The sequence below is a fragment of the Stomoxys calcitrans genome, chromosome 1 (genome assembly GCF_963082655.1).
Source record: "Stomoxys calcitrans chromosome 1, idStoCalc2.1, whole genome shotgun sequence".
NCBI classification, from domain to species: Eukaryota; Metazoa; Arthropoda; class Insecta; order Diptera; family Muscidae; genus Stomoxys; species Stomoxys calcitrans.
The window spans coordinates 43,328,298-43,343,955 of record NC_081552.1 but is presented as its reverse complement, the minus strand read 5'-3'; the positions used below and the strand labels follow the sequence as shown (position 1 = coordinate 43,343,955).

Sequence of the window (15,658 nt, the reverse complement as noted above, 5' to 3'; positions counted from 1 at the left end):
TTCGCTTAAATCGCACCACGCATCTTCGAGATCTGGCGTTTCTGAAAATTATCAAAAATGTAGTACCCTATTTTCACCACGGGATCAATATGCACCATCTGTACAAATTTCAAGAAAATCGGTTTAGCTGTTTTTGAGTCTATACGGAACAGACAACCAAACAAACTAACAAAGAAACAGAAATTGAAATTTATGTTTAAGAAGTAGCTGGACAGGGTCCGCTATGGTGCGCCTTCTTTCACTCTCTTATTGTATCTGATTTATTTGTCTAATTGCCATAGTAGGCAAACATTGCCGGTTTGAGGAGAGTTTAGGGGGCGGATTTTGTTTGAGTCCCATAACGTCAAGAATTCTGAAGGTGGCCATTAAGATATTCAGGGCTACGGATCTCGTTCAGATCCACACTAAAGACCTTTTATTGCTGTTATATTCTCTCCTGATCGGCCTTCATTTATTATTAAACCCAACACCACCACTGTGGTACAGGGTATTAGAACTTTGAGCATTTGTTTGTTTGGTTTTGACAATAATCGGTTCAGATTTAGATTTAGCTCCCATATATATCTTCCATTTGATATGGCCTCTTAAGGCTATAGAAGCCACAAGTTTGGTCCGAGCTTTAAAAAATTAAGCATGAGATGTTTTATTTGACGTCCAAATAAGTGTGCAAAATTTTTTTAAAACCGGTTCTGATTTAGATACAACTCCCATATATATCATCCTGGCCTTTTAAGGCTACAGAAACCACAATTTTTGTTTGATCTTTATAAAATTTAGCGTGAGCTGTTCTTTTTGACGTTTTAGTTCGTGTGCTAAATTTTATCAAAGTCCGTTCAGATATATATATATATATATATATATATATATATATATATATATATATATATGTAGCTCCCATATATATATATTTCATATGATATTGCCTTTAACACTCTAGTAGCAACAATTGAGGTCCTATCTTAAGAAAATTTTACAAGGTTCTATTCAATATATCAATAGATAAGCAAAATTAAAATCAGACTATATACCAACATAGGTTCCATGCATTTAAATTGGTACGCAGACACGGTGGTGTAGAGTATTATATAGTCGGCTCTGCACGACTTTTGCCTTTGGAGGCAATATTCCCGGTTGCCCTACATGACAGTTTGGTACTGTTTTTATTGGAAGGAGAGCGTCGGTCCCCCCCCCACGCTAAGACCCAAAAGACAATTTATTTGAGTCCTTTAATGCCGAGATCTACATGTCATGCTGGACGGCAAGACGTAACCTAGATACTTAAATCCTTATATCAACATAAGATTCGAACTCTAATGTCATACACGTTTCGTTAAATTCCCATATTATCCCGATTGAACTACACGTCTTATTCAAGAGTATTTAGTGGGTGGGTCGGTCCCAGACTCGGTCCCAAACATGTACATCAGATTCGTTGTCAACTCTCAAAGAACTTTCATTTCATACCCATTTTGTGACGTTGGAAATTCATCCCTGTTTTGGGGGTCTTTGGGGTTGGAGAGGCTCCGTAGGCACCTTGGACCAAATTCTTATAACAGATGTGTACTAAACTTCCAAACACCTTTCATTTGATACCCATATTGTCCCAACCGGTAAATATGCCCTGTTGAGGGGTTTTTGGTGGGTAGGAGCGCCTCAAAAACCGATGAATAAATTTTTATATCAGCTTTTTACTATACTTTTAAATACCTTCTATTTAATATCCATATTGTCTCAATCGGTTCAGATATCCCCCCTCAAACACCAAGAAACAAATTTTTATGTCAGATTTGTATTATACTTCTAAATACCTTTCATTTGACACCCATATTGCCCAAGCGGTGAAAAGTCCTGTTGGGGGGTTTTTCGTGGGTGGGGGATCCCCCGAATACTTTGGGCGAAATTTATATACCAAGTTCGTACTCTTCTCTTAAAAACCTTTCATTTGATACCCATATTGTCTCAATCGGTAAACATGTCCGCCCGAATGGATTTTGGGATCACCGAGATCTGGCGTTTTTGAAAAATGGGGTATTTCCGCCCCCTTCGGAAATCAAAAAAAGTAGTACCCTTTTTTCACCGGGGTCCCAAACTCTACCATTTGTGAAAATTTCATGAAAATCGGTTCAGCCGTTTGTGAGTCTATACGGAACAGACAAACAAACTAGCATACAAATAAACAAAGCGTAACGAACAATTGATTTGATTTGACTTTTTGAGCCCCTAGAAGCCTCAATTGTCATCCCATTTGACTGAAAATTTATACGTAGTGTTCTGTTATGACTTTCAACAACTTGGCCAAGTACGGTTCGAATCGTTCTATAACCTGATATAGCTCCCATATAAACCGATCTCCCGATATGACTTCTTGAGCCCCTGGAATGCTCAGTTTTTATCTGATGTGGCTGATATTTTTCCAACAACTGGGTCAAGCACGGTCCGAATCCGTCAAGAACATGATATAGCTCCTATATAAATCGATCTCCCAAATTGACTTTTTCAGCCCCTGGAAGCTTCAATTTGTATCCAATTTGGCTGAAATTTTGCACATAGTGTTCTGTTATGACTTCCAATAACTGTGCCAAGTACGGTTGAAATTGGTCAATAACATGACATAGGTCTTATATAAAAAGGTCCCGATTTGACTTCTTGTGCCCATACAAGCCTCGAATTTTATCCGATTTGGCTAAAAATTTGCATATAGTGCTCTGTTATGACTTCCAACAACTGTGACAAGTACGATCCAAATCGGATTTTTACCAGATATAGCTCCCATATTTTAGCAGAATCGATACGAGATTCGACCCCCCCCCCACCATAGGATAGGGTGTATATTCATTTATTCATGCCGTTTGCAATACATCGAAATATCAATTTTCGACCCTAAAAAGTATATATTTAACAATGTTCTTGTGTCTGTCCGTCCGTCTGTTGTAATCAATCTACAGCCTTCAAAAATTGAGATATGATCTGAAATTTAACACAGATACGTCTTTTTGCTTCACTCAGGTTAAGTTCTTGAACGAGCAAAATCGGACGAAGCCCATAAAAGCTTTATTTATTACCCGATATCGCTGAAATGTGAATCAGTGAGTTTATTTAATACTCCCGCCATCTGGCCCAAATATTGTGAAGATCGGACGATATTTAGATATAGCTGTCATATAGAACGATATGCCGATTAAGGGTCTGAAGCCCATAAAACTTTATATATTACCCGATTTCGTTGAAATTTGAAATAGTGAGTTGTTTTAAGCCTCCCTACAACAAACCCAAATATGGTTGAGATCAGACTATATTGATATAGCTGTGATATAGACCGATCTTTGAGTTTAGGTTCCTAATCCCATAAAAACCGGAATTATTGACTCATTTCGCTGAAACGGTTACTTGTATATGAGTTCTGGGGACCTGAATAAAATATGATCCAGAACATCCCTTATTTAGATATATCTATGGATATGGTAGAGGAGTTATAATAAAATAGGATGATTAATGTATCCTTGGTGGTGGGTAACAGGTTTTTACTTTTTTTTTATTATTTTTAACCGAAGCTGATCTCGTATTTTATGATTTGCTAAGATATTTGCGAATAGATTTTTGATATAAATACTTATTTAGATAGCTTATAAAATCTGCAATACTTTCATTGCATCATATTACAATATCCGATTCTTCAGTCAAAAGTGATGCGAGTTTGAAATCCAACCAGCTAGACCAAAACCATTTGGTTCCGTGAAGATATCTGTAATCGTTCAAAAATGGCAGACTTACTTGTCAATGAGTGTTGTGCGATTCAAGTTCAAGCTTTATAATAGGGTTCCTGCTTTTTATAGCCAAGGACGAAAGGGCGTGCCGCTGTGCGAGAGAAGTTTTTCATCGCATAGTACCTGACAAAATATCGCCAGCATTAGTAGGCGATAGCCATCGCTGGAAATTTTTTCTGATGTTGTGGCCAAGATACGAATGCAGCCGAGCGTTCGGCAGACATTCTAACGTTTGCTGCGCTGCGTTTGTCCCCACGGAAAATATGTAACTGAGTTATTCCATTGGCAATCAAGGATTGCCGGATTACCTCTAAGGTCGAAATCGCGCTCACTGCAGCCTGCCAAATGCATTTTGCGACCCCGCATACTGCCTTAGTTTTTAAAAGGGTTTTTATTGTCTTGCTCTTCTATTCTACAAAGAAACGAAAACAAAGACCCATTGGTCTATGCTGGACACAATTCCAGCAACAAAATGAAATAATTTTGTGCCCAAAATCAAAAGTAGGGCAAAAACAAAAGTCTTTGGATTTGTTAAAGCTGAAATGCTTTGCGAACAACTTCTAGGTGTGGGGTCGGTTATAATTGCAGAAGATTGAGGACATCGAGATGTTGCATCAGACAATGTGGTCGTATTTGTTGTGGATGATGGATCGGTGGTAAGATCAATAGTTGTCGGATCATTTGTAGTTGGGCTTGTAGTTTGATCCACTGCTGTTGTGGTATCTTTGGTATTTAGATCTGTGGTTTGTCCTGTTGCTGCTGTGGGGTCATTTGTAGTTGGGTTTATAGTTTGTCCTTGTGCAGTTGATGGATATTTTATAGCTGGGTCTATGGTTTGTCCTCCGGCAGATGTGGGATCATTTGAAGTAGGGCTTGTGGTTTGTCCCTCTTTAGTCGTAGGATCTTCTGTGGTTGTTTCGGTTGGAGAGTTTGTGGAAGATGTGGCAGGCAATATTGGCTTTAGAGGTCTCTTGGTTGATAATGGAGCTATAGTTGGAGTTGATGTGGGTGAAGGAGGAATAAGTGTGGGAGAGGACGGTATTGGAGGACCCCGAGATGTATTTGTCTGGCTGGTGTTGCCTGAAGTGACAGATGTAGGTGTTGGAGGTAGTATATTGGTAGTCTCAACATTTGTGGTCGATATGGAGTTAAATGTAGAGGTTTGAGGACTTGCAGTTGAACCCTTTGCAGTGGGAGTATACGTAGATGATGTCATGGTATAGGATGAAGTTAAAGTTTGATAAGTAGTTGTTTCTCTAGTTGTAGTTGGATCGGAATCTGTTGAAGTGCTTTGAGGGTTGCTGATTCTTGTTTGTGTTATTGACGTAGTGGAAGTGGTTGTGGAAGTATCTGGTGTCGACGTGGTTGCTGGTGGTGCCGATGAGTTATTTGTAGTCTGCTCATTGCTTGAAGAAGATGTTGATATGGTTCGAGGAAGTTGAGTTGGTGATTGGTTTGTATCAGTGGTACTTGAAGATAAAGTTGATGAGCTCAAAGGACGTAGAGTAGATGTTAGGGCTGTGGTAGATAAAGTTTGCTCTGTATAGGTGCTTTGTGATCGCCGAGTAGATGATTCGCTTGTGGTTGCTAATGTTGGTTTGCCAGCAGATGTTGTAAAATCTGTTCCTGCTTTTGTGGTTAAATTTGGTTGTCCTGAAGCAGAGGTCTGGGTAGGATACCCACTTGTGGTCGAAGGCAATGATGGAGTAGTATTTATGAGTGTTGATGATATTGTAGGTTTTGAAGCACTTGCGCTTGTAATTACTATAGGAATTGCGGAGGAATTTTCGTTTTGTATTGTTGTTGGGTAGGTAACCGATGTTGTAGTGCTAACCTCTGCACAATCAGAATCTTGATATTGTACACAATGTCCCGCAGAGGTACTATAAGCGGTATTAAAGAGGCATGGCATGGCCAAGGGAATTTCACCCAAACAATAGGTGAATAGTCGGCACTTACCCTGTATGGGAAATGTGGTTCCAAATGGCTGCGAATTGCATATATCCGAGGTTATGGTATTCAAATCTACTGCATTGCTTGATTTGGAATCTTCTTTCTCATTCAAATGACCATCAGTGTTATTATTGTCATTAACACAATCCGATTGGGAATAGTCAATACAACCTCCATAGCTAGCACTAAACCCCATATTGGAAGGACAATTTATCGTTACAGCCTTTTCGTTCAGACAATAGCAGTAACTGTTACACAAGCCGCTTATGCCCATAAGTGTGCCATCCCGTTTGGAATTGCACAGAGTATCACTTAGTTCATCCGCTTGCCAGGTGGAAGCCTCGATGTGGCCAAATCTATGGAAGTAAAGCGTTAAGAAAAGGAGAAGAGTTTCTGAAAGGAACAAATTTTTAAAATTAAAGTTTAAAATAAAATTTTGGAAAAATGTTTTTTGACGAAAAAATCACACAATTATTTTTTCAAAGTTGTATTTGTTCAAATTTCATACACAAAAAACGGCCTTATTCCCAAAACTTTATGAAGCCTTGAAATAGTTTTATTTGACACTTCTAGAAAAGGAAATATGTCAAATAAACCTTTTTAAAATCTACATTAAGTTTTGTGAATAAGGCCGAAAGTATTTGGGTATACCTTTTTAAGGCTTTGCTTTGCGTATGATGTTATGTATTGCGCTAAATTTATTTGGTCTTGAAATAAATCATACAATCGGATATTGTACGTCCGCAGACCATAGGGTAATCTGTTTCTATTGGGTTCTCAAAAAGTAATTGCGGATTTTTCATATAGTCGGAGTTGACAAATTTTTTCACAGCTTGTGACTCTGTAATTGCATTCTTTCTTCTGTCAGTTATCAGCTGTTACTTTTAGCTTGCTTTAGAAAAAAAGTTTAAAAAAACTATATTTGATTAAAGTTCACTCTAAGTTTTATTAAAAATGCATTTACTTTCTTTTAAAAAATCCGCAATTACTCTTTGGGCAACCCAATATTATATATAGAACACAAAATTAAATTTTTTTCTGTACGGTTAAAAAAAAAAAAAAAAAATACGTCTCCCATCTTAAAAAGTAAAATTTCGCACAAATATCCCATTAACCAACTGTCGGAAAATTGCTTTCGTCATTTCAAAATTCACCTTTCTTCATTATGTTTTCCTTTTAATTTTCTTTATTAACTAACTGCTGTCTTCTGTGTTTGCCTACCATATGTAGACTGAACATTTGGCTAATATGAGCTGAACATTTTGTAAATTAGGAAACGCCAGTTAGCTCTTTTAATTGATGGAAAGGGAGTAAATTGCTATCGAAAATGAAAATATGTTAATGCTATTATAAGACAAAAATAAAGTTCATTAATACCCTAGACATAGGTTTACTTACACGTGTGCTTATTCTGGGTAAATAATAGTCTAGGAGCCGTAAATATATCGAAGAGTACAAGGTTTACATTTAAATTCCCTAAAATGTATATCAGTTATTTGCTAAAAGTCGATAAATATGTCTGCGACAATTGCAAAATATTCGTGATACGAACTTATAAAACGATTGGTTGCCTACAACTTGCTAAGGTGAAAAAGTTATGCTTTACAATATTGTGAATTTTTGCATCTGCTAACAAATGAGCACCTTTTTGCAATATTTCTCAAAATCGGAAGAACATATATATATGGGAGCTATGTTTAAATCTGAACCGATTTGGAGCAAACTTCTCAGATATTGTCGGGGAAAGCGTTGTACAAAGTTTTAAGAAGATTGGCCAATAAATGCGCTTGCAGTGGCTTTAGAAGTGAAAATCGGGTGAAATACATACACGGCAGCTCGAGGAAAGTGTGAAATTCACCAGTATTGTCAAAATTCATAAGAAAATCCTTTCTGTCAAATTACGAGAGAATCGGTTTACAAATGAGAACTTTATTGCAATATTTCTCAAATCGGACGAACATATATATGGGAGCTATATCTATTCGGGAGTGGAATACAAATTTGTTATTAAAAGTTGGATCCAAGTAACTGGGGGGCCACCCCGACCCCAAAATGGGACTCGAATGAAAAGTATTCGGGAGTAGATTACGAAAATGGTCAGTAAGGCGGAAAAGGCTTTTTAGTTTGTTGATATTGGAAAGTGGCTGAACCTTCTCCGTTACCCCCAAAACACCACTTAATATCATATCAAATGATAGGTATTGGGAGTAGAATACAAATATGGTATCAAGTATGCGTGGGGACGTCCAACCCCAAAAAATCCCCCAAACAAACTTATTGGACGTAAATATCAATATAGGACTCAAATGAAAGGCATTCGGGACTGGACTACGAATATGACATAAAAAATGAGATCCAAGTAATTGGGGGTCGGCCTACCCCCAATATGAGTTTAATTCGATCATAGCTAAATTTATTGGACGTAAATATCAATATAGGACTCAAATGAAAGGCATTCGGGACTAGACTACGAATATGACACAAAAAATGAGATCCAAGTAATTGGGGGTCGGCCTACCCCCAATATGAGTTTAATTCGATCATAGCTAGATAAGCCTCTAATTAAAAGTATTGATAGCAGTTTACAAATACGACATTAAACTTTGTGTCCAAGAATCTAGGTGGTGTTTCACCTCCTAAAGTCGCTTTCAATAGTTTATTTGCCCCATTAAAACAATTCAAGCGATAGATATTTTTGAGTGCGTCATTCAAATTTGTGCTCAAGTGGCATATGGAGTGAGGCGCACAATTCTCCTATAGACGCCCTCCACCAAACGACAGTATACACCAATTATGACAATATGGGGTTAAATTCAAAGTATAAGGTTGTGGACTGCGAATATGATATCGTTATTCTGCTCATATATCTGGCGGACCACCTAAACCCAAAACAGTTGATCAATTATAATGTCCCAACAGGACACTGCCGCCATACCCCTAAAGTTATGACGTTCAGTGTGATAGGAGCTGTTGCAAACCTCAACGTCAAAGTGACCGCATCGACAAGGAGCCTTCTTTTCCTAGACAAGTCCAAACAACGTGCTGCTGGGGAACACTTTCGTGTTCAATAGTTTTACATGGTTTAATTACTAAGAACTGTTGCCACCGCATCAAATATAAAGACTGGCAAATTAGTTATTTACCACTCAGAATCGTTTAATATAGCAATTTTGTTTGATTTAAAAAAGACTAAATTATGACTATTCAACAGGTTGCCATATACAACTACCACGGGGAACTTTTAAGTTATTTTATTTACATTTTGGCTAACATTTAAATAACCGCCATCTATAAGCTGTTTGACAATGGATCGACTGAATGGAGACGCCAACACGAACAGAGAGAGGGCAGAGTGGTAAAAATTGGTCATGCAGCATTTATCTTTGTTATGATAACCTATCGGTCCTTATTGCTGCATAATTTTTTTTAAATTTCCCACCATAACACGGGCCTTAACGAAAGGTGTTTCAGGTAGTTTAAGTGGCTATCTTTGCCATAGATTAAAATATATTTAATGGAGTGCGAATATGCAAGATTGTATTGAACCATACTTGGCACAGATGTTGGACCATACTTAGCACAGATGTTGGAAGTCATAACAATATATGTTATACAAAATTTGAGACAAATCGGATACGAATTGCGGCGTTAAGGGGCTCAAAAGGTAAAGATCCAAGATCAGTTTATATGGCAGCTATATCAAAACATAGACCAATATGACCCATTTACAATCCTAACTGACCTACTCTAATAAGTACTATTTGTGCAAAATTTCATGCGCCTAGATGTATCCCTTCGAAAGTTAACGTGCTTAGATTGCCAAGACGATTAAAAATATACATATATACTTTGTTGGGTCTCAGATAAATATTGCGATGATTTACAAACGGAATGACGAAATTAGTTAATGATGGAGGGTATAAAAAGAAAAAACAAATTTATTGATCTAGGCCGTAAGTTTCTGTTCTGAAGTCTTAAATGCATAATTATGCACAATTGTCGCAACTATTATTGAAGGAATCTCCAGTGTTAAAAATTCTTTCAAATATTTTTGCCATGGGTAAGTCGAAGATGCTTACCCATGAGCAATGGTGACATTAGATAGGCCCACAAGAGTGGAAATTCGATTGAATTCAAAAATAGATAAAATGATGACAATGTGATGGGAATCAACAGCAAGCATCAGCAACAACAACTTCAGCGCCATCTATTGGGGGACAGAAATTATTTGAATAGCCAAGCAAACCCGAACAAAGAAAAAGAGCACGAGAGGTACAGGTGTGTTCAAAGTTGATCATATGCTTTTCACTACTGTTTTGAGAAGTTGTCTGTCCTTCGAATAAATAAAATAAAGGCACTAACCTTTGACTGTTTTCGCTTTTATTTTTTTAACCCTCCTACCCTGGGACAAGCTTCCACAAAAGTCTATAAAAACATGGCCGCAAAATATATACATAGGTAACTTAGTGAATGCAAAGAAGAGTACTTGAAAAGAAAGTTGTAAATCATATGGTGTAAAATGAAACGCAGCGAAGCCTGCCGGGTTCAGCTAGTCCTCTATATCTATCTATCTATATATATAAAAATTAACTTGTGTTTTTTGTATGTTTGTTTGTGGGTTTGTAAATTTGTTCTTTCTGTAAAGACTCAAAAAACGGCCGAACCGATTTCTTTCAAATTTTCACAGATTGTTCGGAGTAGCCCGGAATGAGCAATAGGCTTTATAATTCATTGACATTGGTAGGGGGCGGACCCTCCCCTGACCATAAAAGTACGACCTAAAAATAAAAGTGAACTGATCGAGACCAGACGGGATTCAAATGAAAGGTATTCAAGAGTAGACTTCGAATTTCATATTAAAAATTGGATCCAGGTAACAAGGGGGCCGCCCGACCCCAAAACCCCCCCAAAAAATGGTTTATTGGACTCGAATGAAAGGTATTCGGGAGTAGATTACGAAAATGGACTGGAAAAGGCTTTTTAGTTTGTTGGTATTGGAAGGGGGTGGACCCTCCCCCGGTACCCCAAAAACACCACTTAATATCACCAGTGGACTGATAGGGAGAATATGGGTATCAAATGAGAGGTATTGGAGAGTAGAATACGAATATGGTATTATCTGTATGGCGTCTCCTTACAGCACTTGTTGTTCCTAAGATCGCTTACTTTCCTGCATAAACTGATCTACACGCAGGCACCACAAAATCTGTATGGATTTATTGATTTCGCCAGATCTACTAGAGGTAAAAATCATTCCCAAAATGTATCGGAGGCTTGTTTCTGAATGGCATATGTTCATATACGCTGTACGTCTCTGGAATTCTCTTCCTAACGATCTGCAATTACTCAGTAACTCGGCAACATTTAAAACCAGACTTTGGAAACATTTTACTGCATTAAGTTGATGAATGTTAAGACTCATTTATATATTTATTTTTATTCTTCTATACTTACCTTAATTTCTTTTTTTTCGGATCAACTAAGTCTATTAATTAATTTTTATTGATAAATTCACTTTTGTTTTTTTTTTCTTTTAAATTCAATCTACAAAGCCACAATTGTTAGTTTTTTCCGTAAGTTATTCATACAAAATCTGTGATGTACTGTATAGCTATGGATTCTTAGTTTTAAGTGTTTACTATGTACAATTGTTGGAGATATTACCCGCACTTTAATTATAAGAATTTTATATTTTTGTTGTGCGGGTGTAAATAAATAAATTACAAACTGGGATGAAGTATGCGAGGGGTCGTCCAACCCCCAAACATACATATTGGACGTAAATATCAATATGGGACTCAAATGAAAGGTATTCGGGACTAGACTACGGATATGACATAAAAAGTGAGGTCCAAGTAATTGGGGGTCGCTCCACCCTCAGATGGGAATATTATTCGATCCTAGCTAGATGAGACTTAAATTAAAGGCATTTGGTAGCAGATTACGAATATTACATTAAACTTTGTGTCCAAGAATCTAGGTGGTGCTTTAACTCCTAAAGTCGCCTCCAATTGTTTATTTGACCCATTAAAACAATGGGGGATCAAGTGATAGATATTTTTAAGTGGAGTGCGTCATTCAAATTTGTACTCAAACGGGTGTATACACCAATTATGACAATATGGGGTTAAATTCAAAGTACAAGGTTGTGGACAGCGAATATGATATCTTTACTCTGCTCATATATCTAGCGGACCACCTCACCCCAAAACTGTTGACCCATTATAATGACCTAACGAGACACTGCCGCCATACCCCTAAAGTTCAGTGTAATAGGAGCAGTTGCAAACCTTAAGTCAAGGTAGCCGCCATTTTAGATCATCGACAAGGAGCCTTCGTTTCCTAGACAAGTCCAATCATCGTGCTGCTGGGCAACACTTTCACGTTCAAAAGTTTTACATGGTTTAATTACTATGAACTGTCAACACCGCACCTTATATAAAAACCTGCTAATTAGGTCCTCTAAAAATCATTTTATATGGCACTTCGATTTGATTTAAAAAAGACTAAATTATGACTATTCTACATGTAGCCATATAGTATATTATAGACAACTACCACATCATGATCAATATTATAGGCGCTAAGCAGCTCCAAGCAAGTAGCAGCACAGACAAAGGAAATCTATAGACTCATAACAATATGTTCAAAAAAGCTCTAACAGATGGGAGAAATGTAAAATTCCCAGTCGTTTATATGTGCACTAACATTTAAATAAGCGTCTATTCTGTTTGCAAATGGATCAACTGAATGGAGACGCCACCACGATGCAGCATATATCTTTGTTATGGCAACCTATCGGTCCATAAAATAAAGAACAAGTAAAAGCGTGCTAAGTTCGGCCGGGCCGAATCTTATATACCCTCCACCATGGATCGCATTTGTCGAGTTCTTTTCCCGGCATCTCTCCTTAGGCAAAAAAAAAAAGGATATAAGAAAAGATTTGCTCTGCGATTAGAGCGATATTAAGATATGGTCCCGTTTGGACCACAATTAAATTATATTTAAGTTGGAGACCTGTGTAAAATGTTTGCCAATTCGATTAAGAATTGCGCTCTTTGTTGGCTCAAGAAGTAAAATAGAGAGATCGATTTATATGGGAGCTGTATCGGGCTATAAACCGATTCAGACCATAATAAACACGTATGTTAATGGTCATGAGAGAATCCGTCGTACAAAATTTCAGGCAAATCGGATAATAATTGCGACCTCTGGAGGCTCAAGAAGTCAAGATCCCAGATCGGTTTATATGGCAGCTTTATCAGGTTATGGACCGACTTGAACCATACTTGACACAGTTGTTGGATATAATAACGAAACACATCGTGCAAAATTTCATTCCAATCGGATAAGAATTGCGCACTCTAGAGGCTTAAGAAGTCAAGACCCCAGATCGGTTTATATGACAGCTATATCAGGTTATGAACCGATTTGAACCATATTTGGCACAGTTGTTGGATATCATAACAAAATACTACGTGCCAAAACTCATCCAAATTGGACAAGAATTGCGCCCTCTAGAGGCGCAAGAAGTCAAGACCCAAGATCGGTTTATATGACAGCTATATAAGGTTATGGACCGATTTGAGCCAAACTTGGCATAGTTATTGGATATCATAACGAAACACGTCGTGCAAAATTTCATTCCAATCGAATAAGAATTGCGCACTCTAGAGGCTCAAGAAGTCAAGACCCAAGATCGGTTTATATGGCAGCTATATCAGGTTATAAACCGATTTGAACCATACTTGGCACACTTGTTGGATATCGTAACAAAATACGTCGTGCAAAACTTCATTCCAATCGGATAAGAATTGCGCACTCTAGAGGCTCAAGAAGTCAAGACCCAAGATCGGTTTATATGGCAGCTATATCAGGTTATGAACCGATTTGAACCATACTTGGCACAGTTGTTAGATTTAATATCGGTTCGGTTCATAACCTGATATAGCTGCCATATAAACCGATCTTGGGTCTTGACTTCTTGAGCCTCTAGAGTACGCAATTCTTATCCGATTAGAATGAAATTTCGCACGACGTGTTTCGATATTAAATCTAACAACTGTGCCAAGTATGGTTCAAATCGGTCCATAACCTTATATAGCTGTCATATAAACCGATCTTGGGTCTTGACTTCTTGAGCCTCTAGAGGGCGCAATTCTTATCCAATTTGAATGAATTTTGGCACGTAGTATTTTGTTATGATATCCAACAACTGTGCCAAATATGGTTCAAATCGGTTCATAACCTGATATAGCTGTCATATAAACAGATCTGGGGACTTGACTTCTTGAGCTTCTAGAGGGCGCAATTCCTATCCGATTTGGCTGAAATTTCACATGACGTTTTTTTATTGTGACTTTCAACAACTATGTCAAATAAAGTACAAGTCGGTTCATAACCTGATATAGCTGCCATATAAACCGATCTTGGGTCTTGACTTCTTGAGCCTCTAGAGTACGCAATTCTTATCCGATTAGAATGAAATTTCGCACGACGTGTTTCGATATTAAATCTAACAACTGTGCCAAGTATGGTTCAAATCGGTCCATAACCTTATATAGCTGTCATATAAACCGATCTTGGGTCTTGACTTCTTGAGCCTCTAGAGGGCGCAATTCTTATCCAATTTGAATGAATTTTGGCACGTAGTATTTTGTTATGATATCCAACAACTGTGCCAAATATGGTTCAAATCGGTTCATAACCTGATATAGCTGTCATATAAACAGATCTGGGGACTTGACTTCTTGAGCTTCTAGAGGGCGCAATTCCTTTCCGATTTGGCTGAAATTTCGCAAGACGTTTTTTATTGTTACTTTCAACAACTATGTCAATAAAGTACAAGTCGGTTCATAACCTGATTTAGCTGCCATATAAACCGATCTGGGATCTTGACTTCTTGAGCCTCTTGAGATCGCAATTGTTATCCGATTTGCCTGAAATTTTGTACGACGTATTCTCTCATGACCATTAACATACGTGTTTATTATGGTCTGAATCGGTCTATAGCCCGATACAGCTCCCATATAAATCGATCTCTTCATTTTACTTCTTGAGCCCACAAGGAGCGCAATTCTTATTCGAATTGGCTGACATTTTACACAGGTCTCCAACATAAATATTATTTAATTGTGGTCCAAACCGGACCATATCTTAATATCGCTCTAATCGCAGAGCAAATCTTTTCTTATATCCTTTTTTTTGTCTAAGAAGAGATGCCGGGAAAAGAAATCGAGAAATGCGATCCATGGTGGAGGGTATATAAGATTCGGCCCGGCCGAACTTAGCACGCTTTTATTTGTTTTAAGTTCCCATTCTGAGATGGTTGTTGTTGTTGTTATAGCATTTTGTTTTGTTCTATCTTTCGTCTGCTTGATTCTGTTGAGTGTCAAGACCTAGGAACTCTGCGACTAAGATGGGGTGCGTCCACAGGGATCTGGGTCTGAGTCGAGTGGGTCTGGCCGGGTAGTTAAACAGGTGACGTGTATCGTGCGGTCCCTGGTTACAATCGGGACATACATCTTGCACGTAGGCATCAATCCTAGCTCTGTGGGAATTGAGGCGGCTGCATCTGCCGGAACGTAATTGAGCCAGAACCACTCTGGTTTGCCGGGGGAGGTCGATTTCTTCGGGTGCAATGGGTGGCGGTCGTTCTCCAAGGACTACATTCACCCGGTAGCCAATTACCGCGTCTGCTACCGTGTCTGCATGAATGTTGTTCAGACCCACTTGATGCAGAGGTTCTCTCTTGTAGCGCTGAACCTCACGCTCTAGATCGTGTAGATCTACCTTAAGGCTTCTGGGCGGTGGGTATCTATCCACAAGATGACGATTTGGATGGTTTCTGCGATAACAACCCAAAAGGTATTGCTTAGACAGCATGTAGTTATGTCTTCGCACTGGTAGGATCTTTGTCTCCTGATGGAGGTGGTCCATAT

At 38.2% G+C, this 15,658-nt stretch overlaps 1 protein-coding gene across 2 annotated transcripts in view; it reads right to left on the bottom strand.

Annotated features, from left to right (window-relative positions):
* The window catches only part of LOC106094364 (mucin-2-like), a 267,611-nt gene that overhangs the window by 42,424 nt on the left and 209,529 nt on the right, over positions 1 to 15,658 (bottom strand). Inside the window, exons 1-2 of one of the 2 annotated variants that reach the window (XR_009396640.1) lie at positions 5,724 to 5,773; positions 3,655 to 4,213 (exon numbers count right to left, since the gene is read on the bottom strand). Coding sequence is in view for 1 of the 2 variants with exons in the window: in XM_059361149.1 (XP_059217132.1) it covers positions 5,724 to 5,991 (268 nt within the window). In the remaining variant the exon portion in view is untranslated. Of the gene's footprint in view, positions 1 to 3,654; positions 4,214 to 5,723; positions 6,111 to 15,658 lie in introns of those variants that run through there. The other variant, XM_059361149.1, reaches the window with a different exon arrangement.